Consider the following 21,496-nt stretch of genomic DNA (forward strand, 5'->3'; position numbering starts at 1 on the left):
GAAATGCATTAATCTTCAATTAAGCTTGAGTCTTCACCAACTTAATACTAAACCCAATATAATAAAATCTTATAAAATACAAGGAACAAATTAAAGCAAATACAACATTTTTTGTCATGGAATAAAGCCAATATAAAACATAGTTGTAAATCACAACTTTACATTTATAATAGTAAAAGATTAAGAAAGATAGTATATCAATGTTATATGACATATATTTCACTCTCTTAAGGGTGTTTCTTGCCATTGCGGGAGAATATTCAAATGTACATCTAGTTAAATTACTGATTGTCCCAAAAGTTGAAACTATTAGAATATGATAAATTTAAGTATTTAACCACATACTTCTAACATTCCTCCTCACGTGTGGGCTAAAGCTACCTTTTACTAGGTGAGATCCAATGTGTGGGAATTTAAACAGGAGGCTGAGTGGAGGAGACAAAGATTGAAATCAGGATCCCATGCTCTGATACCTAGTTAAATTACCGATTGTCCAAGAAGTTTAACCTATTGAGATATGGTAAATTTAATTTTTTAACCACATACTTCTAATACATCTCAACTATGTAGCAAGTTTATCAACATACCATCTCAACTATGTAGCGAGTAATATATTCAAATAGAGTATATTACATCATAGTAAATTTTGTAAGAGCAAAATTATAAATTTATTTACATTTATAAAATACACCAACACAATATAGATTACCAACAACGCACCTAGCTTCTCCAACCAATCTAGTATCATATATACATATTTTGCATGCGCGGGCGCGCACACACACACACACACTCTCTCTCTCTCTCTCTCTAAACTAAGGGTATGTATGATATACTGTAACAGGTTTTGTAATAGGATGACTAGTCTTGTGAAATAATCATTTGATTATTTGGTTGCAAATTTATTATAAGTAAGACTTATTCCTTGGGAATAAATATTCCTTAAATTAAGGAACAACCGGCTCTTTTTGAAAAGATTGCAATAATTATTCCTTAGTATGTACGTGTAATAACTTTTAAAATTGATATATTTCCTAAATTTACACTTTCAATATGTACACAAAAATTATAAAATAGAAAGATAATCTCTCTCAAATTTAAAAAATATTCATTTTTAGGAAATAAAATTAAATAATTGAGGTATTTCATAAATATAGATCTTGAGTTCTATTTCAATGTTACAATTAAATTTATGGTTATAGTTATTCCTTTGCAGCATCTTTTATTTCATGATTCTGAAAAAAAAACATATTTTATTTTAGTAATAAAGATTACAATTCCTACTGCAATTATCTTAAGAAAAACTGAGCTGGTACTTGGGTTGCTTGGTAGGTGAGAAGAGACCAAAATGTTTCTCAGTTTCCGCTGGACCCTTTTGGTCTTCATCGAACAGAGCAAACAAGTATGTTTCTAATGGTCCAGGCCTCTTCGGAGTGCCATTGTTCACGTGACTAATCAAATTCTTGTAGTAAGTTCCTGCATTGTCAATTGTAGCTGCTACACCACCGTCGGATGGCCAACCAGTCTCTGTTACAATGACAGTCAAATTGGCCGCACCAATCTTCTCAAGTGCAGAATAGAGAGAATCGATCATTACATCAAAGAGATTTTGGTACCCTAAGTTACCATCTTGTAGCACAACCCCTGATGAATTTAATAAAGCATAATCAAGCTTAATCTCTGTTGGGTCACTTAAGTAGGCAAAATATGGGTACACATTGGCAAGAAGTGGTGCCTTAGTGCTTACTAGGAAGCTAGTGATTGCATTTATGTATGCACTTGCATTGTCACTAAAGGAGCCTGTAGATGGAGGGTAAGTATTGCCCATCAATGACATGTCTATTGCTGTTGAAACTTTGATTTGGGTTGGAAAATTAGAAGATGTAATTGCATCGTATAAGTTTTGCATGGCTGGTCCAACATATTTGGCTAATGGATCATTGGGTTTTATTTCATTCCCAGCAGCAATGTAACTAATATTGACATCAGGCAAGTAGGGACTTATGTTTGTTTGCACCCAATCATTTGCAGCTGTATGGCTTAAGGCAAGGCCTTGAAGGTCATTGTTGACAACTCCAACAATGACTGATATGCCGGATCCTTTTAGGGCTTGGAGGGTTGCTTGATTTGGATCGAAAATCCTCATTTTCCCTATGCCACTTGTTTTGTATAGGGCTATTACTTCAGTTGCAGGTGGTAAATCATCGGCAATTGTTCCATAATTTACACCTATAGATTGTACAGCTACAACACATAGCACCAAGATAAGAAACAAGTTAATTAACACCAAAGATAAATTTGTTTGAAGGAAATGTATAGGTATCCAATGGAGTTGCAACAAATAGAATTAAGATAAAAAAACTAGTTATATTTAACACCAATGGTAAATTTGTTTACGGAAATGTATAGAGCCTGGTTGATATGTAAAAAAATTGTAGCCAAAAAAAGAAAAAAAGAAAAGTGATTGGTAGTAGTGTTTGATCAACTGTGTTTGAGTCACATTTTTCAATTTAGGATGTTCAAACACTGTATTTTTTTTTTTTTTTTTGAGAAACAAATACACACACACACAAGGAGAGGGAAATGAGTTTTAACTTAAAGGCACACTACAACTCCATTCAAAACTCATGGTAACTTTTGATAATACATTCAGAGTAGTTTTTAGTTTTTGAGTAGCATTGCTCAATGACATGTATAGGTATTCAGCAGATTAAAATCCTTTGGAGTTCTTAGGATAACATAAGTACTTTATAAAATCTAATCTAATCCTTTGGAGTTCTTAGGATAACGCATGTACTTTATAAAATCTTATCTATTTATTTTTTGCCATATGATCACTAATTTAAATAGATACAACACCATTGGTTAAATGGTACTTAAGTTATAAAATCTAATCCTTTTATTTTAAAAAAGATGGATAAAATTGTAAGAGTTCCATAGTGGAGTTACCCTAAAACCTCTAATAAAGAATTATAAATTTGTAATTATGTATGCAATATTTAGAAGTCTACAAAAACTTGGTTAAAACCATAGTTAGTAAGGAATGTGGGAGCAGGGATCACTATGTTACTGTACTTTAAGAGTACCTAATAATTAGACAAAAAATTACTAATAAATTTAAGAGTCATTTAAGAAATCTAAAAGAGTTCAGCTGGTTTCTTAGATTACCTCAAGGATGTATATTTGGCCTACGGATTTGTATAATTTTAATCACCATTAATTTTAAAACAAAAATTTTCCCTTCTATCATATATATGTTACATCGCAAAAAATACAATGCAAACTTGTATTCTAAGCCATCAAAAAGTAGTACTAATATCAGGCCTGCGTAACTGTATTGTGAATGCAATACAAATAATAATACCATACAAACAACCAATCAATCATACCTGATTTTCCTTGGCTTGTTATCTACAGCAGTAGCAATAAGGCAGCCATAACAGGTTTCTTACTTAAAGCCATGGTGGAAAAGGAGAATTGGTAATAGATTTTCATTTAAGATGTCTTTTTTTTTGTGTGGAAACAATTAAGATCTTTCTGGGTTACTATCTACACCCTATACCTCTCTATACATAATATATATAGTTGTATGAAATTTGATAATTATGGAAATTATTAACAATTTATTTTTTGCTTAAATTTTGATAAAATTATAATGGAAAGTTTAAATATAGAATAAAATATAATTGGGATAGAACAAAATATAAAAGAATAATGCTAGAGATATAAACTATTTTACAAAATTTTTACATACTGCTGATGTGGTGAATGATTATTGGTAAATAAAAAAGTGATATTAATCGTGGGCTTAGATGAAAACCAATAAAAATTGGCCAAATCAGCAATTTGTAAAAATATTATAAAATAGTTTGTGATTGTAACATTACTCAATATAAAATTGAATTTTAGAATAATTAAAATATAAATATTAGAACAATGACGTGTAAAATTGTGAAGTCTTAAAAAGATTATATGACAAAATATTATAATGTCAACCTAAAAATCAAACGTCTATAGTTTTATATTATAACAATTTGAAAGTAAAAATCAATAATTGGATAATATTTACAATTTTTCAATATTAATAATAGTCTTTTTTTTGTCTGAATATGAAATTTGATAATTATTATAGTCATTAATAAGTTATGATGATAGTTATTCATAATTTTTTTATATTAATTTTGAAAAAAATATAATGGGAGGTTTAAATATAGAATAGGAATTAAACTCAATTAAAACATTTATATTAGGAATGTAACGTGAAAAATTGTGATAATTCAAAAGTTTATACGACAAAAATATTATAATGCAAACTAAAAATCATCTACAATTTAATTTGAAAGATAAAAATGATAATTGGATAATATTTACAATGTTTCAATGTTAATATTATACAATTCTTTTATAATAAATTTGAAAGTTACAACTTATAGTTTACAATGGGGATGAAGATTTGAATCCTAAATACGACCCTAATTGGAAACATTAAGAGATGCTAGTTGGACGGTAAAACTTGTGGATAATAACATCCAGCTCTATATAGATAAACTTAGAAAAAAAAAAATCCAACTTGACTTTTCTTCAAGTGAAGTTCTTAGGATAACATATGTACTTTATAAAATCTTATCTAATCCTTTGGAGTTCTTAGGATAACACGCGTACTTTATAAAATCTTATCTATTGGCTTTTTGCCATATGATCAATAATTTAAATAGATACAAAACCATTGCTTAAATAGTACTTAAGTTATAAAATATAATCCTTTTATTTTAAAAAAGATGGATAAAATTGTAAGAGTTCCACAGTGGAGTTACCTTAAAACTTCTAATAAAGGATTATAAATTTGTAATTATGTACGCAACAATTAGAAGTCTACAAAAACTTGGTAAAAACCATAGTTAGTAAGGAATGTGGGAGCAAGGAGCGCTATGTTATTGTACTTTAAGAGTACCTAATAATTAGACAATAAATTACTAATAGATTTAGAGTCATTTGGGAAATCTAAAAGAGTTCAGCTGGTTTCTTAGATTACCTCAAGGATGTATATTTGGCCTACGGATTTGTATAATTTTAATGACCATTAATTAAAAAACACAAAATTTCCCTTCTATTATATATATGTTACATCGCAAAGAATACAATGCAAACTTGTAGTCAAAGCCATCAAAAAGTAGTGCTAATATCAGGCATGCGACTATATTGTGAATGCAATAAAAATAATGATACCATACAAACAATCAATTAGTCATACCTGATTTTCCTTGGCTTGTTATCAACAGCAGTAGCAATAAGGCAGCCATAACAGGTTTCTTACTTAGAGCCATGGTGGAAAAGGAGAATTGGTAACAGATTTTCATTTAAGATGTCTTTTTTTTCTTTTTCTTTTTTTTCTTTTTTGTGAGGAAACAATTAAGATCTCTTTGGGTTACTATCTACACCCTATACCTCTCTATACATAATATATATAGTTGTATGAAACTTGATAATTATGGAAATTATTAATATTTGATTTCTTACTTAAATTTTGATAGGACTATAATGGAAAGTTTAAATATAGAATAAAAAATATTTTTTTGAGAATACATATAAAATAAAATAGAATTGGGATAAAAAAAATATAAAATAGAATTAGGATAAAAAAAATATAAAATAGAATTGAAGAATAATTAACATATAAATATTTAAACAATGACGTGTAAAATTGTGAAGTCTTAAAAGCTTATATGATAAAATATTATAACATCAACCTAAAAATCAAATGTCTATAGTTTTATATTATAACAATTTTAAAGTAAAAAAAATCAATAATTGGATAATATTTAAAAATTTTTAATGTTCAAAATAGTCTTTTTTTTTTTGTCTAAATATGAAATTTGATAATTATGATAGTCCTTAATAAGTTATGATGGTAGTTATTCATAATTGTTTTATATTAATTTTGAAGAAAATATAATGGGAGGTTTAAATATAGAATAGGAATTAAACTCAATTAATACATTTATGTCAGATCTATAATGTGAAAAATTGTGATGCTTCAAAATTTTATATGACAAAAATATTATAATGTCAACTAAAAATCATCTACAATTTAATTTTAAAGATAAAAATGATAATTGGATAATATTTACAATTTTTCAATGTTAATAATATACAATTCTTTTAAAATAAATTTGAAAGTTACAACTTATAGTTTACAATGGGGATGAAAATTTGATTCCTAAATACCTTGATTGGAAACATTAAGAGATGCTAGTTGAACGGTAAAACTTGTGGCTAATAACATCCAGTTCTATACAGATAAACTTGGAAAAAAAATCCAACTCGACTTTCCTTGTCTTGTTATCAACAGCTCAATAACAAGGAATAAGGCAGCCATAAAAGTTTTCCTACTTATGGAAAAAATTGATGGTAATAGCCATAGTGCAAAAGGAAAATTAAGAATAGATTTATAAGGACAAAGTTTGGCTCCAAACATTTTGAAGCTTTGGGCTCCAACAACCAATAGAAAGACGACATTAGTCTTTATCATGTATAATATACATGACTCACTTAGCCCAATTAACCAAGTGAATCGTGTGCAATGCATATGACTAAATATATGTTATATTCATAATTTTAGCTGGAGTCCAAGGCTCCAAACGTGTTTGGAGCCAAACCTTTTCTGATTTTTAATTAATGCCTATTTGTTTTGACATTTAACTTTTTCCAAAAGCATTTTTTTAGAAAATTATCTCATTTTTCTATATTTGGTGCCAATCTTAAAATGAGTTAAAAAACTATCTCTTAACTTCCCATATTTAGTTTCGTGTGAGATATATTTGTTTTCCTTATTTAGTTTCGCGTGAGATAGAATTATTTTCCGGGATTTTTTTTTTCTTGGAAAACAACTTTATTTCACACGAAACTAAATAAGGAAAAAAATATATCTCATGCGAAACTATATAAGGGAAGCACATGTCAGACTAAATAAAGGAAGTTAAGAGATATTTTTTCTATGATTTTTTTTTCCTTTTGATACTACCAATCATAGAAAAATGTAAAAATTATCTTCACATAAGGTTTCCATTGAAACAAACATTGCGCTACATATCTGCTTTGGTATCTACACCTTATACTTCTTTCTCTCTCTATCTAAAGTTACAAGTTTGTTAGAATTGAAAAGTTTATTAGGATTCAAAAAAAAAAAAAAAAGGTTTAAAGGGCCATATAACCTAATATAAATGTATATATGTGTGTGAAGCTTCTTTCTGAAGACTTAAATCTAGGCCCATGTCCTTCTCGCCTCACAAGAACTAGTACTTATGGTAGTTATCACTATTTTATTATTTTAATTATAACAAGATTATAATGGTGGGTTTAGATATAGAATAAAACTTAAACTTTATATATATATATATATAGAGAGAGAGAGAGAGGGAGAGAGAGAGAGAGAGAGAGAGAGAGATGGGTTCAAGTTACACCTAGTGTAACTTCACAAGAGTTACACATTTTTTGAACCATTGATTACAATTAGATCTAAGAGTAAAAAAACACTCATATTAATTTTATTATTACTCTCTAGAAATTAGTGATTTAGGCATTAACTCTTCTTATTAAATGGGAAAAAAAACTACAACATTAACTCTCCACTATCTTTCACGTCATCATCTTCTTCCTCTTATTTTCTCTCACATCTTTCTTCTTGCACTATGTACTTTTAGGCCATCACCATTGATTTCTTAATAGTATATGCTATCCTTGAGTACACTTCCTATCATTTGGTTTGGTATTTTGTGTTTGGGAAACATATTTGGCTTGTTCTATAGGAGTCGCTAGGTGTTGTGATTTATTTTGATCTTTAATTTTGAGTGCTGTAGTAATTAGAAGCGGGAGATGCCATAATGATGTGATTAGAAGTATAGGGGTGGTCTTTGATAAAATGAAACTCATATTTCGGTCACGCTTGGAGAGGTGGTGGTGCTGCTGATCAGCAGTGTTTGTAGTCAATCTACTATTAATACTACCTTTAGTTTTCACTTGAGAATCGTCTCTCCGACTAGCCTAGCAGCGTGAAGTGGATTTGGTGGATGTACACTCGCACTGGAGGCATTTTAACATCTTCAAGGCTGCGAGTTAGCTAAAATTCTGCTTCAGATTTCTTTTTGAGTTTTAAGTAGACAACGATTGTTGAGACTAATTATTTCTAAAACTCTCATGACAAATTTTATTCAAGGTACTAACAAAACTCAAATGGATGAAAAAAAATTTCACCTTTTTTCAAACCATATATTGTGCTAAAGTAATGACAAAACGATACTCCCCCCATAATAAATGAATTCGCAAAATGGTAATCATGTTTATTAAAACAAAATAAAGATAGCTTGCATTTACAATTTAATCTTGAGAATTTTATGAATGGTGAAGGCTTGAAAGTATAGTGCAAGAAGATAGACAAGAGGAAGAAGATGGTGATATGGAGGGGAAAAAAAAAGAGTTAATGCAGCTTTTTTTTTTCATTCCCTTTAATAAGAAGAGTTAATGCCTAAATCACTAATTTCTAGAGAGTAATAATGACAATACTATGAGTGTTTTTTTACGCTTAGATCAATAGTAATCAATGGTTTACAAAATGTGTAACTCTTATGAAGTTACATTAGGTGTAACTTGGAGTCAAAGTAGGTGTTATCAATTTGGAATTTCAATTCAACCTCAAAGTTATGTATTTATGATGGATTTTTTTTCCTTCTAAACTCAAACCCAAATGATAATAAATATATATGTTGACACATATAATTGTTATGTAATTTAAGGAAATGACATTGTCATTGCAACTTGCATCCTTTTGTTTTGGAGATTCAACTTTTCTAATATATATATATATATATATATATATATAATAGATAAATATAGATATATAGACATAGATATGGATATAGATGTTACAACAAAATACATTGTTTTATTTATTTCATTATAATATCTTTTATTATAGTATACAAATGTTAAAACCAAATGCATCGTTTTAGTTATTTCATTATAATGTCTTTTATTACCGTAGACTAAACATGTCTTAAGTGAAAGTTAGTTGGTACTTGGGTTCCTTGGTGGGTGAGAATAGACCGAAATGTTTCTCAGTTTCTGCTGGACCCTTTTGGTCTTCATCAAACATAGCAAACAAGTAAGTTTCTAATGGTCCAGGCTTCTTTGGAGTCCCATTCTTCACATGACTAATCAAATTCTTATAATAAGTGCCAGCATTAACAATTGTTGCTGCTACACCACTATCTCCATCTGATGGCCAACCACTCTCCGTTACAATGACCGTCAAATTGGCTCCACCAATCTTCTCAAGAGCAGAATAGAGAGAATCCAGAATTGCATCAAATAGATTTTGATACCCTAAGTTACCATCTTGTACCACAACCCCTGGTGAAGTAAATAAGGCATATTCAAGCTTAATGTTTGTTGGGTCACTTGTGTAGGAAAAATATGGGTACACATTGGCAAGAAGTGGTGCATTAGTGCTTACTAGGATGCTAACGATTGCATTTATGTATGAACTTGCACTATCACTAAATGAGCCTGCAGATGGAGGGAAAGAATTGCCCAACAATGACATGTCTATTACTGTTGAAACTTTGATTTGTAAATTAGAAGCTGTAATTGCATTGTTTAAGTTCTGGATGGCTGGTCCAACATATTGGGCTAATGGATCGCTTGGCTTTATTTCATTCCCAGCAGCAATGTAACTAATTTTGACATCAGGGTAGGGAATTATGTTTGTCTGCACCCAAGTATTTGCAGTTGCAAGACTAGTGGCAAGACCTTGAAGGTCATTGTTGACAACTCCAACAATGACCTCTATGTTGGATCCTTTTAGGGCTTGGAGGGTTGCTTGATTTGGATCAAAAATCCTCATTTTGCCTATGCCATTGGTGGTGTACAATGTTATTACATCAGTTGCAGGTGGTAAATTATCAGCAATTGTTCCATAATTTACACCTATAGATTGTGCAGCTGCATCAAATAGCAGGAAGATAACGAACAAGTTAATTAACACTAAAGATAAATTTTTTTGAAGAAATTGTATAGGTATTCAATGGAGCTAAATCAAATAAAACCAAGATAACAAAGAAGTTAATTAATACCGAAGGTAAATTTGTTTGATGGAATGTAGAGATAGATACCCAATATTAAAATTATTTGGAGTTTTTAGGATAATCATGGAATTTATAAAATCTTATCTATTTGTTTTTTGTCATATAATCAATAATTTAAATAGAAACCAAACCTTTGGTTAAACATTTCTAAAGTTTTAAAATTTAATCATTTTATTTTAAAAGCATGGATAGAATTGTAGGAGTTCCATCATGGACTTAACCTAAAAACTCTAATATAGGATTATAATTCTTTATGCCATAACTACAAAATCTTATGATATGTAATGTATGAGACAAAATATGTGATGCATATGAGACAAAATATGTATGGTATGTAATACGTATGCATTTCATTTTGCTCAAAATTTTAAAACTTTTTTGTAAAAATATATGATTAAACTGGAAATGAAAATAAAACCTAAACAGACATATGTGTGCAAGTATGTGCAAGTATATTATGAATTTGATTGAAAAATTCAGGACAAAAATATGATTATGTATGTTGAATTTAATTTTTAATATGTTTAATTACCATCTACCAAATTAAGATAGAGCATATTCATTTATAAAATTGAAAGAAATGAAAAGGCATGTCTTTATGCACTAAAACATTAACGGCTAGGTGCATTTTTAATAAATTTATTAGGTATTCTTGTTGTATGATGACATGGTACTCCTTTTCATATTTATAGTAGGCTAATTATGACTTTACTAAGTACAATTTAACACGAATGTGATTGCTAAGAGGGAGAACGTTGACACCAATGCACCATACTCCAAGAGTACCTAATAACTAAGTAATAAATTACTAACATATAGGAGTCATTTAGGAACTCTAAAAGTTGCTAAGCAGCTGAGCTCGTTATTATGTGAATTTGTGGCCAACTAATTTGCATACTTATAATGATCATCAATAAACAAATTTTGCCTTTTTTTTCGTGTGTCACATCATAAAGATTACAATGCAACCTACTATCCATTGTTTTTTTTTAAAAAAAAACTAGAAGTTCATGTCACTTATTCCAAGCTAGCTTGGGCTTGATTTTTACACATTAACTTGGTATTCTAAGCCATCTAAAAAGTAGTACTAATATCAAGCATGCTTACTTCTACTATGAATGCCATACAAATAAGAATATCATACAATATAACAAACAAATTAACAACCAATCAGCCGCACCTAATTTTCCTTGTCTTGTTATCAACAATAGTAGCAATAGCGCAGCCATAACAGGTTTCTTACTTAAAGCCATGGTGGAAAAGGAGAACAAAGAACAAATTTTCAATTTAGATGTCTTTGCTTTACTATCTACACCCTATACCTCTTCATATATATAGTTAATGAAATTTGACAATTATGGAAATTATTAATAACTAATTATACATAATTTGATAAGATTATAATGAAAGGTTTGAATATAGAATATAATTTAAAATTGATTAAAAAAAAAAAAAAATATATATATATATATATATATATATATATATATATATATATATATATATAGTAGATATAGACAATAGTTGAATAATATTTACATTTTTTCAATGTTAGTAATATCCAATTTATTAAGGGAGGGTGGAAAAGTTTAAGGCTCATATATTGTTGGAGCATTTTAATATTAATTAAACGAATTAGATTTATATGACAACATAAACGTAAAGATGTGAGAGTTAATATGGAAGATAAGGAGTTAATGAAATATTTAATCTCACATTGAAAAGGAGAGAGATTCTTTTATTCTTTTTAATTGTGGTGATTAATGAGCTAATATATATTGATTTAAATATTGGGCTAGATACGTGCACCTCAATCCAATTTATTATTGTGTTCACACCAACATAAACTTCATAGCACATTAAAAATGATTTCTATCGCAAGATCGCGTATCATTGTACTTTTGAGGCTAATGAAACACTATTCTTTTTTTTTTTTTTTTGAGAGGAGGAATTTGGCCGTAATTGGCAAATCCATATTCCTTGATAAAAATTTGCAAGAATTTGGATTTCGTTACCTTTCATTCAATATATACTTAGATTAAGGCAAAAATTGGCTACAAATTTAATTTTAGCCTAAATATACAACTTCATTAAATATATGTTTTATTTGTAAATGAATTTTGACAAATCTACAATTGAATTACATTTTCTTCTTATATCCTTCATGCTTGTAAATTTTCCAAAAGATTAAATATCAATAGTTATGTCATCAATAAAATGTTTAAATTACAAAATTTGTAATCTAAAATTATCCATAAAGTTAAGTTTATGGATCATATAATAAATAACATCCAATACTCACAAAATTTGACATGTATGTCATTAAAAAATTGTTTAAATTACAAAATTTTGTAATCTAAAATTATCCATAAAGATTGAAACAAATTTTATCTATGCAGAAAAATAGATTCGAGTATTGTGAAATTCAAACATGAAAAAGCATTCAGATTTGGCTTTTAAATTTAGAAAACACGATTTCACTAGGTGTTTTATGAGAAAACAGTGAACAATTTATGCAGTGAAAAGAGAATAATTTATGCAGAAAAGAGAGTGAACAATTTTTTAAATAATGCTAAATAGAAAATAATTTTGTGCATAATGCTAGAAATAGTTTATGCAAAAAACAGTGAACAATTTTTATGAGAAAACGATGAACAATTTTAATTAACGTAGAAAACAAATTTTTTGAATGCAGTAAGCAGATTTGAATATATCGTAAACATGATGTGCAGAGAGCAAATTTTATTAATGTAATTAATGTAGAAACAGATTTTATCAATGTAGAAAAACATATTAGATTATTGTGAAATTTTAACATGAAAAAGCATACACATGTTAGGATGTGTGCTCTTAAATCCTATTGTACGATGTTATATATGGCATTATTTATGATTTAATATTGTGATTAATAAAGTTGTTTTATTATTATCTAAAATAATAGTAACATGAATATTTGGACATTATCATATAGTCCATGAGATGCATAGTATGTGATTTATGTAAAAAGTCACAGAAGATATAAATCACAAGTTTTTTGTAAACTCAGAATTTTAGTTCGTAGTCGGTGATGAAATTGGACATTTCATCTGCGAAGACTGTAACATATCAACTAAGATGATTTGTTTTGATCATGGAAGTGGAGACTTCTAGTTCATGTGTTGATATATTTTAAGAGTTAAGATATATTGAATTGGATCGCTATGAAATTTATTATTCGCCTAATGACTGTCAAATGAATAATAAATCTCACGACTTCTATTTAAATGAACTCTTAATCTTGAGAGGATAATGGACCTAATCATTAAATGGGGATTGCTTTGATAAATCAGGAGTGAGATCTAAAAACACAATCTAAATCTCAGTTTGTTGGGCGGCCACATTTAGTGTTGGTGGAACATATATTCTCAAGATGGAATTCATAATCTCTTAACGGAGATACAAAATATTCCCTTAAGATAAGTTTAATAGGTTTGGTTATTTAGAGTGTTAGGCCTACCCACTTTAGTAAGGAGTTACTAAAGTATATATTTATGAAATTGGATTTCATAAATATATGATAAATAACATAGAAGATTAAACCAGACACTCAAGGATTAAGATGTAGTAATTTACAAAGTGGCAATCTACATTCATGACTTTGTATTACTGCGAATATTTTATGAAGGGATTGCATGTATAATAAAGTCTTGGGATATAATTTACAAATAAGGCCTAGAGTGCAACTATATTTATATAGTAGTATTAAATATAGTAAATAGTAACTTTGAACTTATCAAGAGTTGACAGAGAAGCCTAAGGCCCATTAGAGCTAGTGTCTTATTGGTCCCACTCTAAGCCACACACTAAAACTCAATTGGAAAGGTCTAAAAGGCTAGCCGAATTAGATAATCAGTTATAAGGAGAGAAACATACAGAATTTTTGTATGAGTGTGTGACATCATTGTAAAAATGGTGTGTTTGTGAGTGTGAGATATTCTTTTATTCTCTTTTTGAAAACTGATTGAAAGACCACACTTCTTGGGCGTAAAGTGGAATTGAAGTGAAGATTAAAAGTGTTTCTTTGTACTTCTGATCTTTTGTTTTGAATTTCACTGCACCAAGGTAGGCTCTCTTGTTCTTGAATTTTGAAATTTACATAGAACATGTTAACAATTGCGAATGAAGTAGATCCGTTAATTTTCCACTGCGTATGTTTTGTATGCGATACGAACATGTATTTAACCAACAACAGACTTGGCTTTTAAATTTAGAGAACACCATTTCAAGAGATGTTTTATGAGAAAACAGTGAATAATTTTTTAAATAGTGAATAGAGAATAGTTTATGCAGAAAAGAGAGTGAACAATTTTTTAAATAATGCTGAATAGAAAATAATTTTATGCAAAATCCTAGAAATAGTTTTTACAGAAAACAATGAACAATTTTTATGAGAAAATAACGAACAATTTTAATTAATGCAGAAAACAGATTTTATGAATGCAGTAAGTAGATTTGAATATACTGTAAACATGATGTACAGAGAGCAAATTTTATTAATGTAGAAACATATTTTATCAATGCAAAAAAACAAATTCAATTATTGTGAAACTTAAACATGAAAAAGCATATAGATTTGACTTTTAAATTTAGAGAACACAATTTCAGGAGGTGTTTTATGAGAAAACAGTGAACAATATCTAAACATGGGAAGCTACAACTCGCCAAGAAAAAAAAGTTGCCAAAGCGAAATCGTATATCTAAACATGAGTGGCCTAAAAATTCATATTTTGAAATTAAAATCTCTATATTTTACAATGCTTCTATTTAAATAAATAAAAACATAAAAAAAAAACTACATATTTTATGTTTATGTTTATTTGTCGATTATAAAAAAAAAAAAAAAAAAGTTATAAGGAACTCGAGCTAACCAAACTCGAGTTCCATATTACAAGGAACTCAAGCTTGGTAAGCTCGAGTACCATAGAAAAAAAATAAAGAACATTTTATTTACAAAGAACTTGAGCTTGGTATGCTCGAGTATTGTGTTGTATGAAACTCAAGTTTACCAAGCTCGAGTATCACATTAGTTTTTTAATTGCACAAATTCCAGGTCAGAAGTGTCATGCTAGCGACTCCCTAGGAACTCGAGTTCACTGAACTCAACTACTATTGAAAATTTGATTTTGTGAAACTCGAGTACTAAAAAAGTAGTACTTTTCCAAATATTTTCGAAACAATGCTAGTTTGCTACAAATTTTGCAAAATGGTGGTATTTGGCCGTTTTCACCTCATATAATAAATACCATTCAATTGGCAAAAAATTTGACAATATATGTTGATAGCATAAAGTTATTAGTGTTTGTTTCTCTCCACTTATCTTAAGAAATTAGGGTAGTTTATTTTGTTATACTATACTTGGTTGTAGATAGGGTGAAGGAAGAGAAATAAAGAGTTATTTCCCTTTTGATGTGTTTAGATATAGGAATACAGGATTGAGAAAGAGGAAAATGGAGAACAATTTATCTTACCTTTTTTCGGCTTGTGAAGGAAGGGGAAAGAAAAATATGCGTTTTACCTTTGTGCCCTTTTATATGAGAAGAAGTTAAGGGTATTTCAATAACGTTAGTATGTTTTTTATTTTTAAAATTTGAGATTGTTTTTATTTTAGCATTTTATGTTTTAAAATTTTCATTTTCACGATGGGCCAAATAGAAAACTTTATTAAATTTTATGTTTGGCCAACTAGAAAACTTGACCAAATCATGGAAAGCCAATACTTTAACTCCTCATCTTTCCCTTCCCTCCTTTTTTTTCCAACCAAACACAGTAGACCTGCAACTTTTTAAAGCTACATTGTTTCTTAAATACACTTAATTAAATCTCAATTAATTTCATAATACAAACATATACCATAACACACAAACCCTAAGATGAAGTCTTGAAGGATGAGTAGGGTACGTGTCTATTAGGATAGTGAGTGCTATCTTATTATGATCATTATAATTTTTAAAAATAAATTGAATAATTTTCTTTTAGAAAATTTGATAGTTATAATAATGAGGAAAGGAGATTTGAATTTTTGTTCTCTTAAAAAAGAGAGGAGATTATTCCAGTAAATTAAATGGTTCTTAGTAAAAAAAAGAAAAAAAAATTGGTTTTGATTTTTATTTATTTAGTTTTTTGCTAAGCATAAAAGTATAAAATAATTGGCTGTAACACAATAAGAATGCGAAAGAAAATGCATTTGTTAATTTTCTACAATAGTTAATAACTAAGAATCAATTAATTGAGAACCTACTAGGAAACTTTAATCAATAGAAAGAAAGGAAGAAGAGAGAAAATTTTAGGAATTCTTTTAAATTATTGAATGTCGTGTTGGCTGGAATCCAAGACTCATTCCTAAACTCATGCCATGATTGATGAGTATTTTCAGAAGGTTCTTTAGTTGTCTCTGACCATAAGGAAAAAGATCATGTTTTTCCAAGGTTTGGAACACCAATAATTCAACCAATTCCTTGAAAATTCAACCAGACCAAACCCATTAAAGACCTATTCTTATTGCACTAATTAATAAATCTTGAAAGTCAATGAGAAAAATGATTGTAGAGTAATACCATTTTTATCTGATATCAAAATTGATAGGATCCCTTAAATTGATAGAGTGCCATCTTATAGATCATTGATTATTGTAAAATAAAATTAATTGAGTCTTCTTCTATAATTTAGAATTCTAATTATTTTTCTCAATTTAATTGATTAAACTGAAGATGTACCGTACCACCAAATATTCATCATGTTATTCAGGTTGATTTAGCCTTCCTTAATTAATGAGAACACTGTTTTTTTTTTTTTTTTAAATCCAATTATTAAACCTATATTAAAAAAAAAAAAAAAAAAAAGAATTCCAATTAGTGAACCCATTCCTACAAATGCAATCTGAAGACAGAAATGCACTAGTGGCATTTGAGCCATTTTCTGATGATGACCTTTCCAAGAAATGGGTTCAATCCAAATTGCACTAGGGGATACCCGCTTTAGCAAAAAGAGAAAAGTGGGTCTTTCATAATTCATGGTATGGTCCTTTGTCATAGCATATACCATATTTGGTTTAGGGTCAATGCTAGGAAGTAGTCCATATATTCTTTTGGTCTTTGATTCAAAAAGTCCAATTCTCAATAGCCTCTTTGGAGTCAATAAATTGCTCATTCTATAGGCCCAAACCCATGCAAAAATTTCTAAATTATCAAATTATATGGCCCTTTCTAAGGACCCTTATAAAAAGACAGCAAAAATTATGGTCATTCTTTCCCTAGATGTAACAAAAGTACCCAGTATGAGCTAAGGTTGAATCATATGCATGTCGGTCCTAAACATGCAAAAATATTCTGATTCCCACTAATCGACGGTAAAGGAAGGCATAGTGTGTGTGTGTGAAAAAGTTTTACATCAATGGCTAGTAAATCTATGTACTAAGATATACAGTGGAAATCCATCCTACAATTCGTGGGTCATGAAAGTTGAAACACCATAGTGCAGGGGCACGAGAGAGAGCGAGAGAGAGAGAGAGAGAGAGAGGATTAGGGGCAAGCAGTGCTTGGTGGAGAAAGTAAAAACGTAAGGTCTGTTTGTCTAGTATTACTGTTGATGAAATTTTACAGTTTATTTCATTTCAGAAAGATTTTAACAATTTTTGAGTATTTTTCTTGTCTGAAAGTTCTCTTGCTTCCCATAAAAATTTAGTAAAAAAAATTCTGAAGAAGATTTGCTATACACATATTACCAAAAATTTCAATTAAGTTGCATCACTGTTTATTTTTTCATGCTTTCTCTTTTTGTCTCATTTTATTTTATTTTGTTTTTCCAAAAAAAAAAAGAAGATTTTATTAAGTTTTATGAATTATTAAATGGGAGGAATCTTATCCTGTAAGTTTCGGAATTAACATGCAAGAAATGTGTCTAACCGAAGATTTCTAGTTTGACACGTTGGAGACATGTGGAACCATATCATTAAATGGGCCAATTTTTTTAAAATTTTCTTACTTTTAAATTTTTTTTTTCTTGGACACATCATTGATCAGGGTATAAAACAAAATTTTTCAGCCTAAACTGCAAAATTCACATTCCCCAAAATATAGTAAGCATTTTTATTTTTAAATTGAAAAATATAATTTATCATGTTATGGTTATGAATAGGCTCATGCATATTTCACATCCAATACATTAGTGTATTATGAATAGGGGAAGAAAATAAACTAATTAACCCATTGTCATTTTTAAGGTTTATATATATATATATATATATATATATATATATATATATATATATATATTTTAATGATTTTAAGTTTTTCTTTCAATTAACTTTTAGAACATTTATTTTGTTATGGTATACTTTCTGAGATCTTTGAGTCTTTAACTCTTTTATTCATTTATTTATTTAGAAATTCGTGAAAGTTATGGAAGGTGGCAGTTCAAACATTTTCGCAGGTACTATATTCTTCTTTGCTCCCTATTCCAATTTGATGTGTAATCCCTTTGTGTTTTTTTGCTGAATAATCCCTTTGTGTTTTTAGAATGGACAAAAACAAAGATGTCCATAAATTATTAGTCTTGAATAGCAATAGCTACTTCTTGCCTGAGATTTCGATGTCGTGTTAACACAAAAATAGATTTTTTTTTCAATTTTTAAATTTGTACATTTTTGCATCAATTGTGAATATATTAATGGAATAATAGTATAAAAGAATGTGAAAGAATATTTAGTACTTACAAAATACATGCTTCTTCCTGAATAATAATTTCGCTTTTAAAAAAAATACAAGTTTTAAGTTGTAACTTGTATAAAAAAAGTCCCATCTATATATATCTCAATATACTAATTTCCTAATATTATCATCTACTTTTATATTGAAAAGTACTATATAATCGCTCATGTAAGTGCACAATTGCATCTGGACCCAAAGACAATTACGGGCTCAGCCCAATGAGCCTTAAACAATAAAATTTGTAGAGTGTGGGCTTGAAATGTAGGTTAGAGGTAACGAGAACTTGATAACAGGCTAAGAGTTAAAAACACTTGTAAATAACAAATGATAATTGCAAATAGACCTCCGAGGACGTAAGCCGAGGACTACTTCGGTATTATTTCTCTTTCTCTCTTAAAAGTTACAATTCTTAATTTCTTTCTTTGTTACCGACTGACCCATTTTCTCTGGCGTCCATCCCCCTTAAATACTTTTTTTTCTGATGCTTTATCCACGTGTTGCTCCAACCCCCTCCCCCCTAGATATTTCTTTTCTTAGTGCCTTTGAATAGTGACCAGAAGTTTCAGTTCTACTGTTCAGGGGTCACTTCCCCATTAATGCGGCCAGGGAGGTAGGTGCAGAGTCTTTAATGTGGAGGTGGCAGCCTTTTCTTTTGGTATTTTTCTAACACCGGTGTACCTTGAAAGTTCAGGGTTTCCCCCTTTAACCATTAGTCTTTCCAGAGTTGTGTCTTGACCTTCATAATGAAGCTCTGAGTTCTCTTGGATCTGTCCGAGGAGAAGCTCGCCCTCGGCTGTATCCTCGGACCCTCGGCGTATGGGCTAATTCGTAGAGTTAACAAATTCTTAATTCTGGAGCAGGTCGGCCCTCCATGCTACAGTCCAAAGGCCCATATGACCACTTGGGTCTTTTTACTCCCCACAGCTCATACTTTATTGTAATAAATATATAAAATTGAAAAAAAAAAATTCATGTTTTTGGCAATGGTCCAATGGACTATTATTTAGAGGTAAAATGTAGATTGTTTTATTGGGAGGGGGAGTAATATCTTAAACATTTTTATTTGAAGTGGTTCATTTCTTCTTAACATGGCAGGTTGAGCCCTACATTTATTGTAAAAACGGGTTAAATAGGTTTTTAGAGTAGGGTATCAAACACCATCAATTGGGACACAGCAATTCAAAAATCCCAAGAGGGGATTGGTACCTTTAATCCTTGGAAGCAAAGTACACACACAGATATATATATATATATATATATATATATATATATATATATATATATATGAAAGCTTACTTGGCGTGCAAAACATTAGTGAATATTTAAACCCCCAATTTCAAATTAACCAACACAAACTTATACTTAAACAATAAATGTGCGGAATGATAAGTACAAGTAATACCCAAATAAACAACTCTAAATCATAAATAATCATAACACAACAGTAATTAAAAGGCAAGAGCAAGGGTTAGAGAGATGCAAACATAAAGATAACACCAGCACGTGTCATCGAATAGGAAATCGAAAAACTTGGCAAAAAACCTCTCCACTGCCCTCCAAGCGATGAAATGATCCACTAAAGAATAAAATTAGGATATACGGATAGCAATAGACCCTCCAAACCTAATCTACCCAATGCACTTAAACCCTCCAAGCTTCTTGCTCTAACAAGATTAAGCCTAACTGTATCTTCTTTAGCTTTACAGATCTTGCAATAAGTCCATTGCATCAACCAAATAAATTGGTCATCTCTAAACTGCTTCTCATGCATCAAATAACCTCTTCACAGATATGGGTATGGTAAGATAAGGATTTGACTAATGAACCTCTCAAGGGTATGTCAATGGAGATGGTAAGAGTAGAGGAATTTGAGAATCAAAGGTGTAAAATTGTGGATAAGTCAATCTTGTTTTTCTCTAGGGTGTCTCTTTTAAAATTCTCTCTAGAAGCTCTCTACATTTCGTAGGTATAAGAGTATTTATAGTAGGATATGAGAAGGAATGTGAAAAATCATTTTTCTGCATAACAGGGGTTCTAGCAACTAACTCACGACTGAGACTAGTCGCAAGTTTCAGTCGCGAAATAACTATCTGGTCAGACTGAATTTTTTGTCCTGTAGTACTTCAGCTACCATGACCTTTCAGCTTCCTACATGCTTCACACGTGTGGCATTTCTGGCAAGTCACCAGTTGCGAGCCACTTGCTAGATCTAATTGCGAGAATGTTTTTTGAATGCACACACAGTTGGATTCTTTACATTCTCTCACACAACCTTTATATGATTCTCACCTATATACAGGGCATCTAATTGCTGAAATACAAGCAAATTTGGTACGGAATAAAACCAACAAATAGATGAATAAATTCAACCTTACAATATATATATAAGTTCTGATCAAATAAAATCTGGGCATCAAGATAGTTTTGTTTTTCACATTAATTGTTAACATTAATTTTATGAGAAACCTTACAATTTTAGCTACGAAAACACCGGACTTGGAGGTTCTACGTAAGCAGCTTGAGGAGAAAAGTGCAAAGATTGAAGAGCTCAAGAAACAAATTGAACAAACTAAGCATCTTCTGGAAAATAAAAAGAAGAAAGCTCCAAATCAA

The 21,496-nt window shown here is 29.8% G+C and overlaps 2 protein-coding genes and 1 long non-coding RNA gene across 3 annotated transcripts; 1 reads left to right on the forward strand and 2 right to left on the reverse strand.

Annotated features, from left to right (window-relative positions):
- Positions 1-1,294: 1,294 nt before the first annotated feature.
- Positions 1,295-5,324, reverse strand: LOC142606536 (glucan endo-1,3-beta-glucosidase-like). The gene is made up of 2 exons (XM_075777864.1): positions 5,252-5,324; positions 1,295-2,244 (listed from the first exon to the last, which is right to left on the reverse strand). The coding sequence occupies exons 1-2, from the start codon at positions 5,322-5,324 to the stop codon at positions 1,295-1,297; spliced, it is 1,023 nt and encodes a 340-aa protein (XP_075633979.1).
- Positions 5,325-9,049: 3,725 nt separating this feature from the next.
- LOC142606537 (glucan endo-1,3-beta-glucosidase-like) lies at positions 9,050-10,965 on the reverse strand. The gene is made up of 2 exons (XM_075777865.1): positions 10,953-10,965; positions 9,050-10,038 (listed from the first exon to the last, which is right to left on the reverse strand). The coding sequence occupies exons 1-2, from the start codon at positions 10,963-10,965 to the stop codon at positions 9,050-9,052; spliced, it is 1,002 nt and encodes a 333-aa protein (XP_075633980.1).
- Positions 10,966-17,692: 6,727 nt separating this feature from the next.
- Positions 17,693-21,421, forward strand: LOC142607315 (uncharacterized). The gene is made up of 3 exons (XR_012839301.1): positions 17,693-17,737; positions 18,560-18,605; positions 21,363-21,421. It is a non-coding gene; the product is annotated as an uncharacterized LOC142607315 (long non-coding RNA).
- Positions 21,422-21,496: the final 75 nt, after the last annotated feature.

The sequence above is a fragment of the Castanea sativa genome, chromosome 8 (genome assembly GCF_040712315.1).
Source record: "Castanea sativa cultivar Marrone di Chiusa Pesio chromosome 8, ASM4071231v1".
Lineage (NCBI taxonomy): Eukaryota > Viridiplantae > Streptophyta > Magnoliopsida > Fagales > Fagaceae > Castanea > Castanea sativa.

Bases quoted from the DNA above. Each gene is read 5' to 3' on its own strand.
- LOC142606536 (XM_075777864.1), bottom strand. From the start codon at position 5,324: ATGGCTCTAAGTAAGAAACCTGTTATGGCTGCCTTATTGCTACTGCTG. The intron at 2,245-5,251 runs GTATGACTAATT...TATGTGTTGTAG, and splicing joins AACAAGCCAAGGAAAATCAG to CTGTACAATCTATAGGTGTA.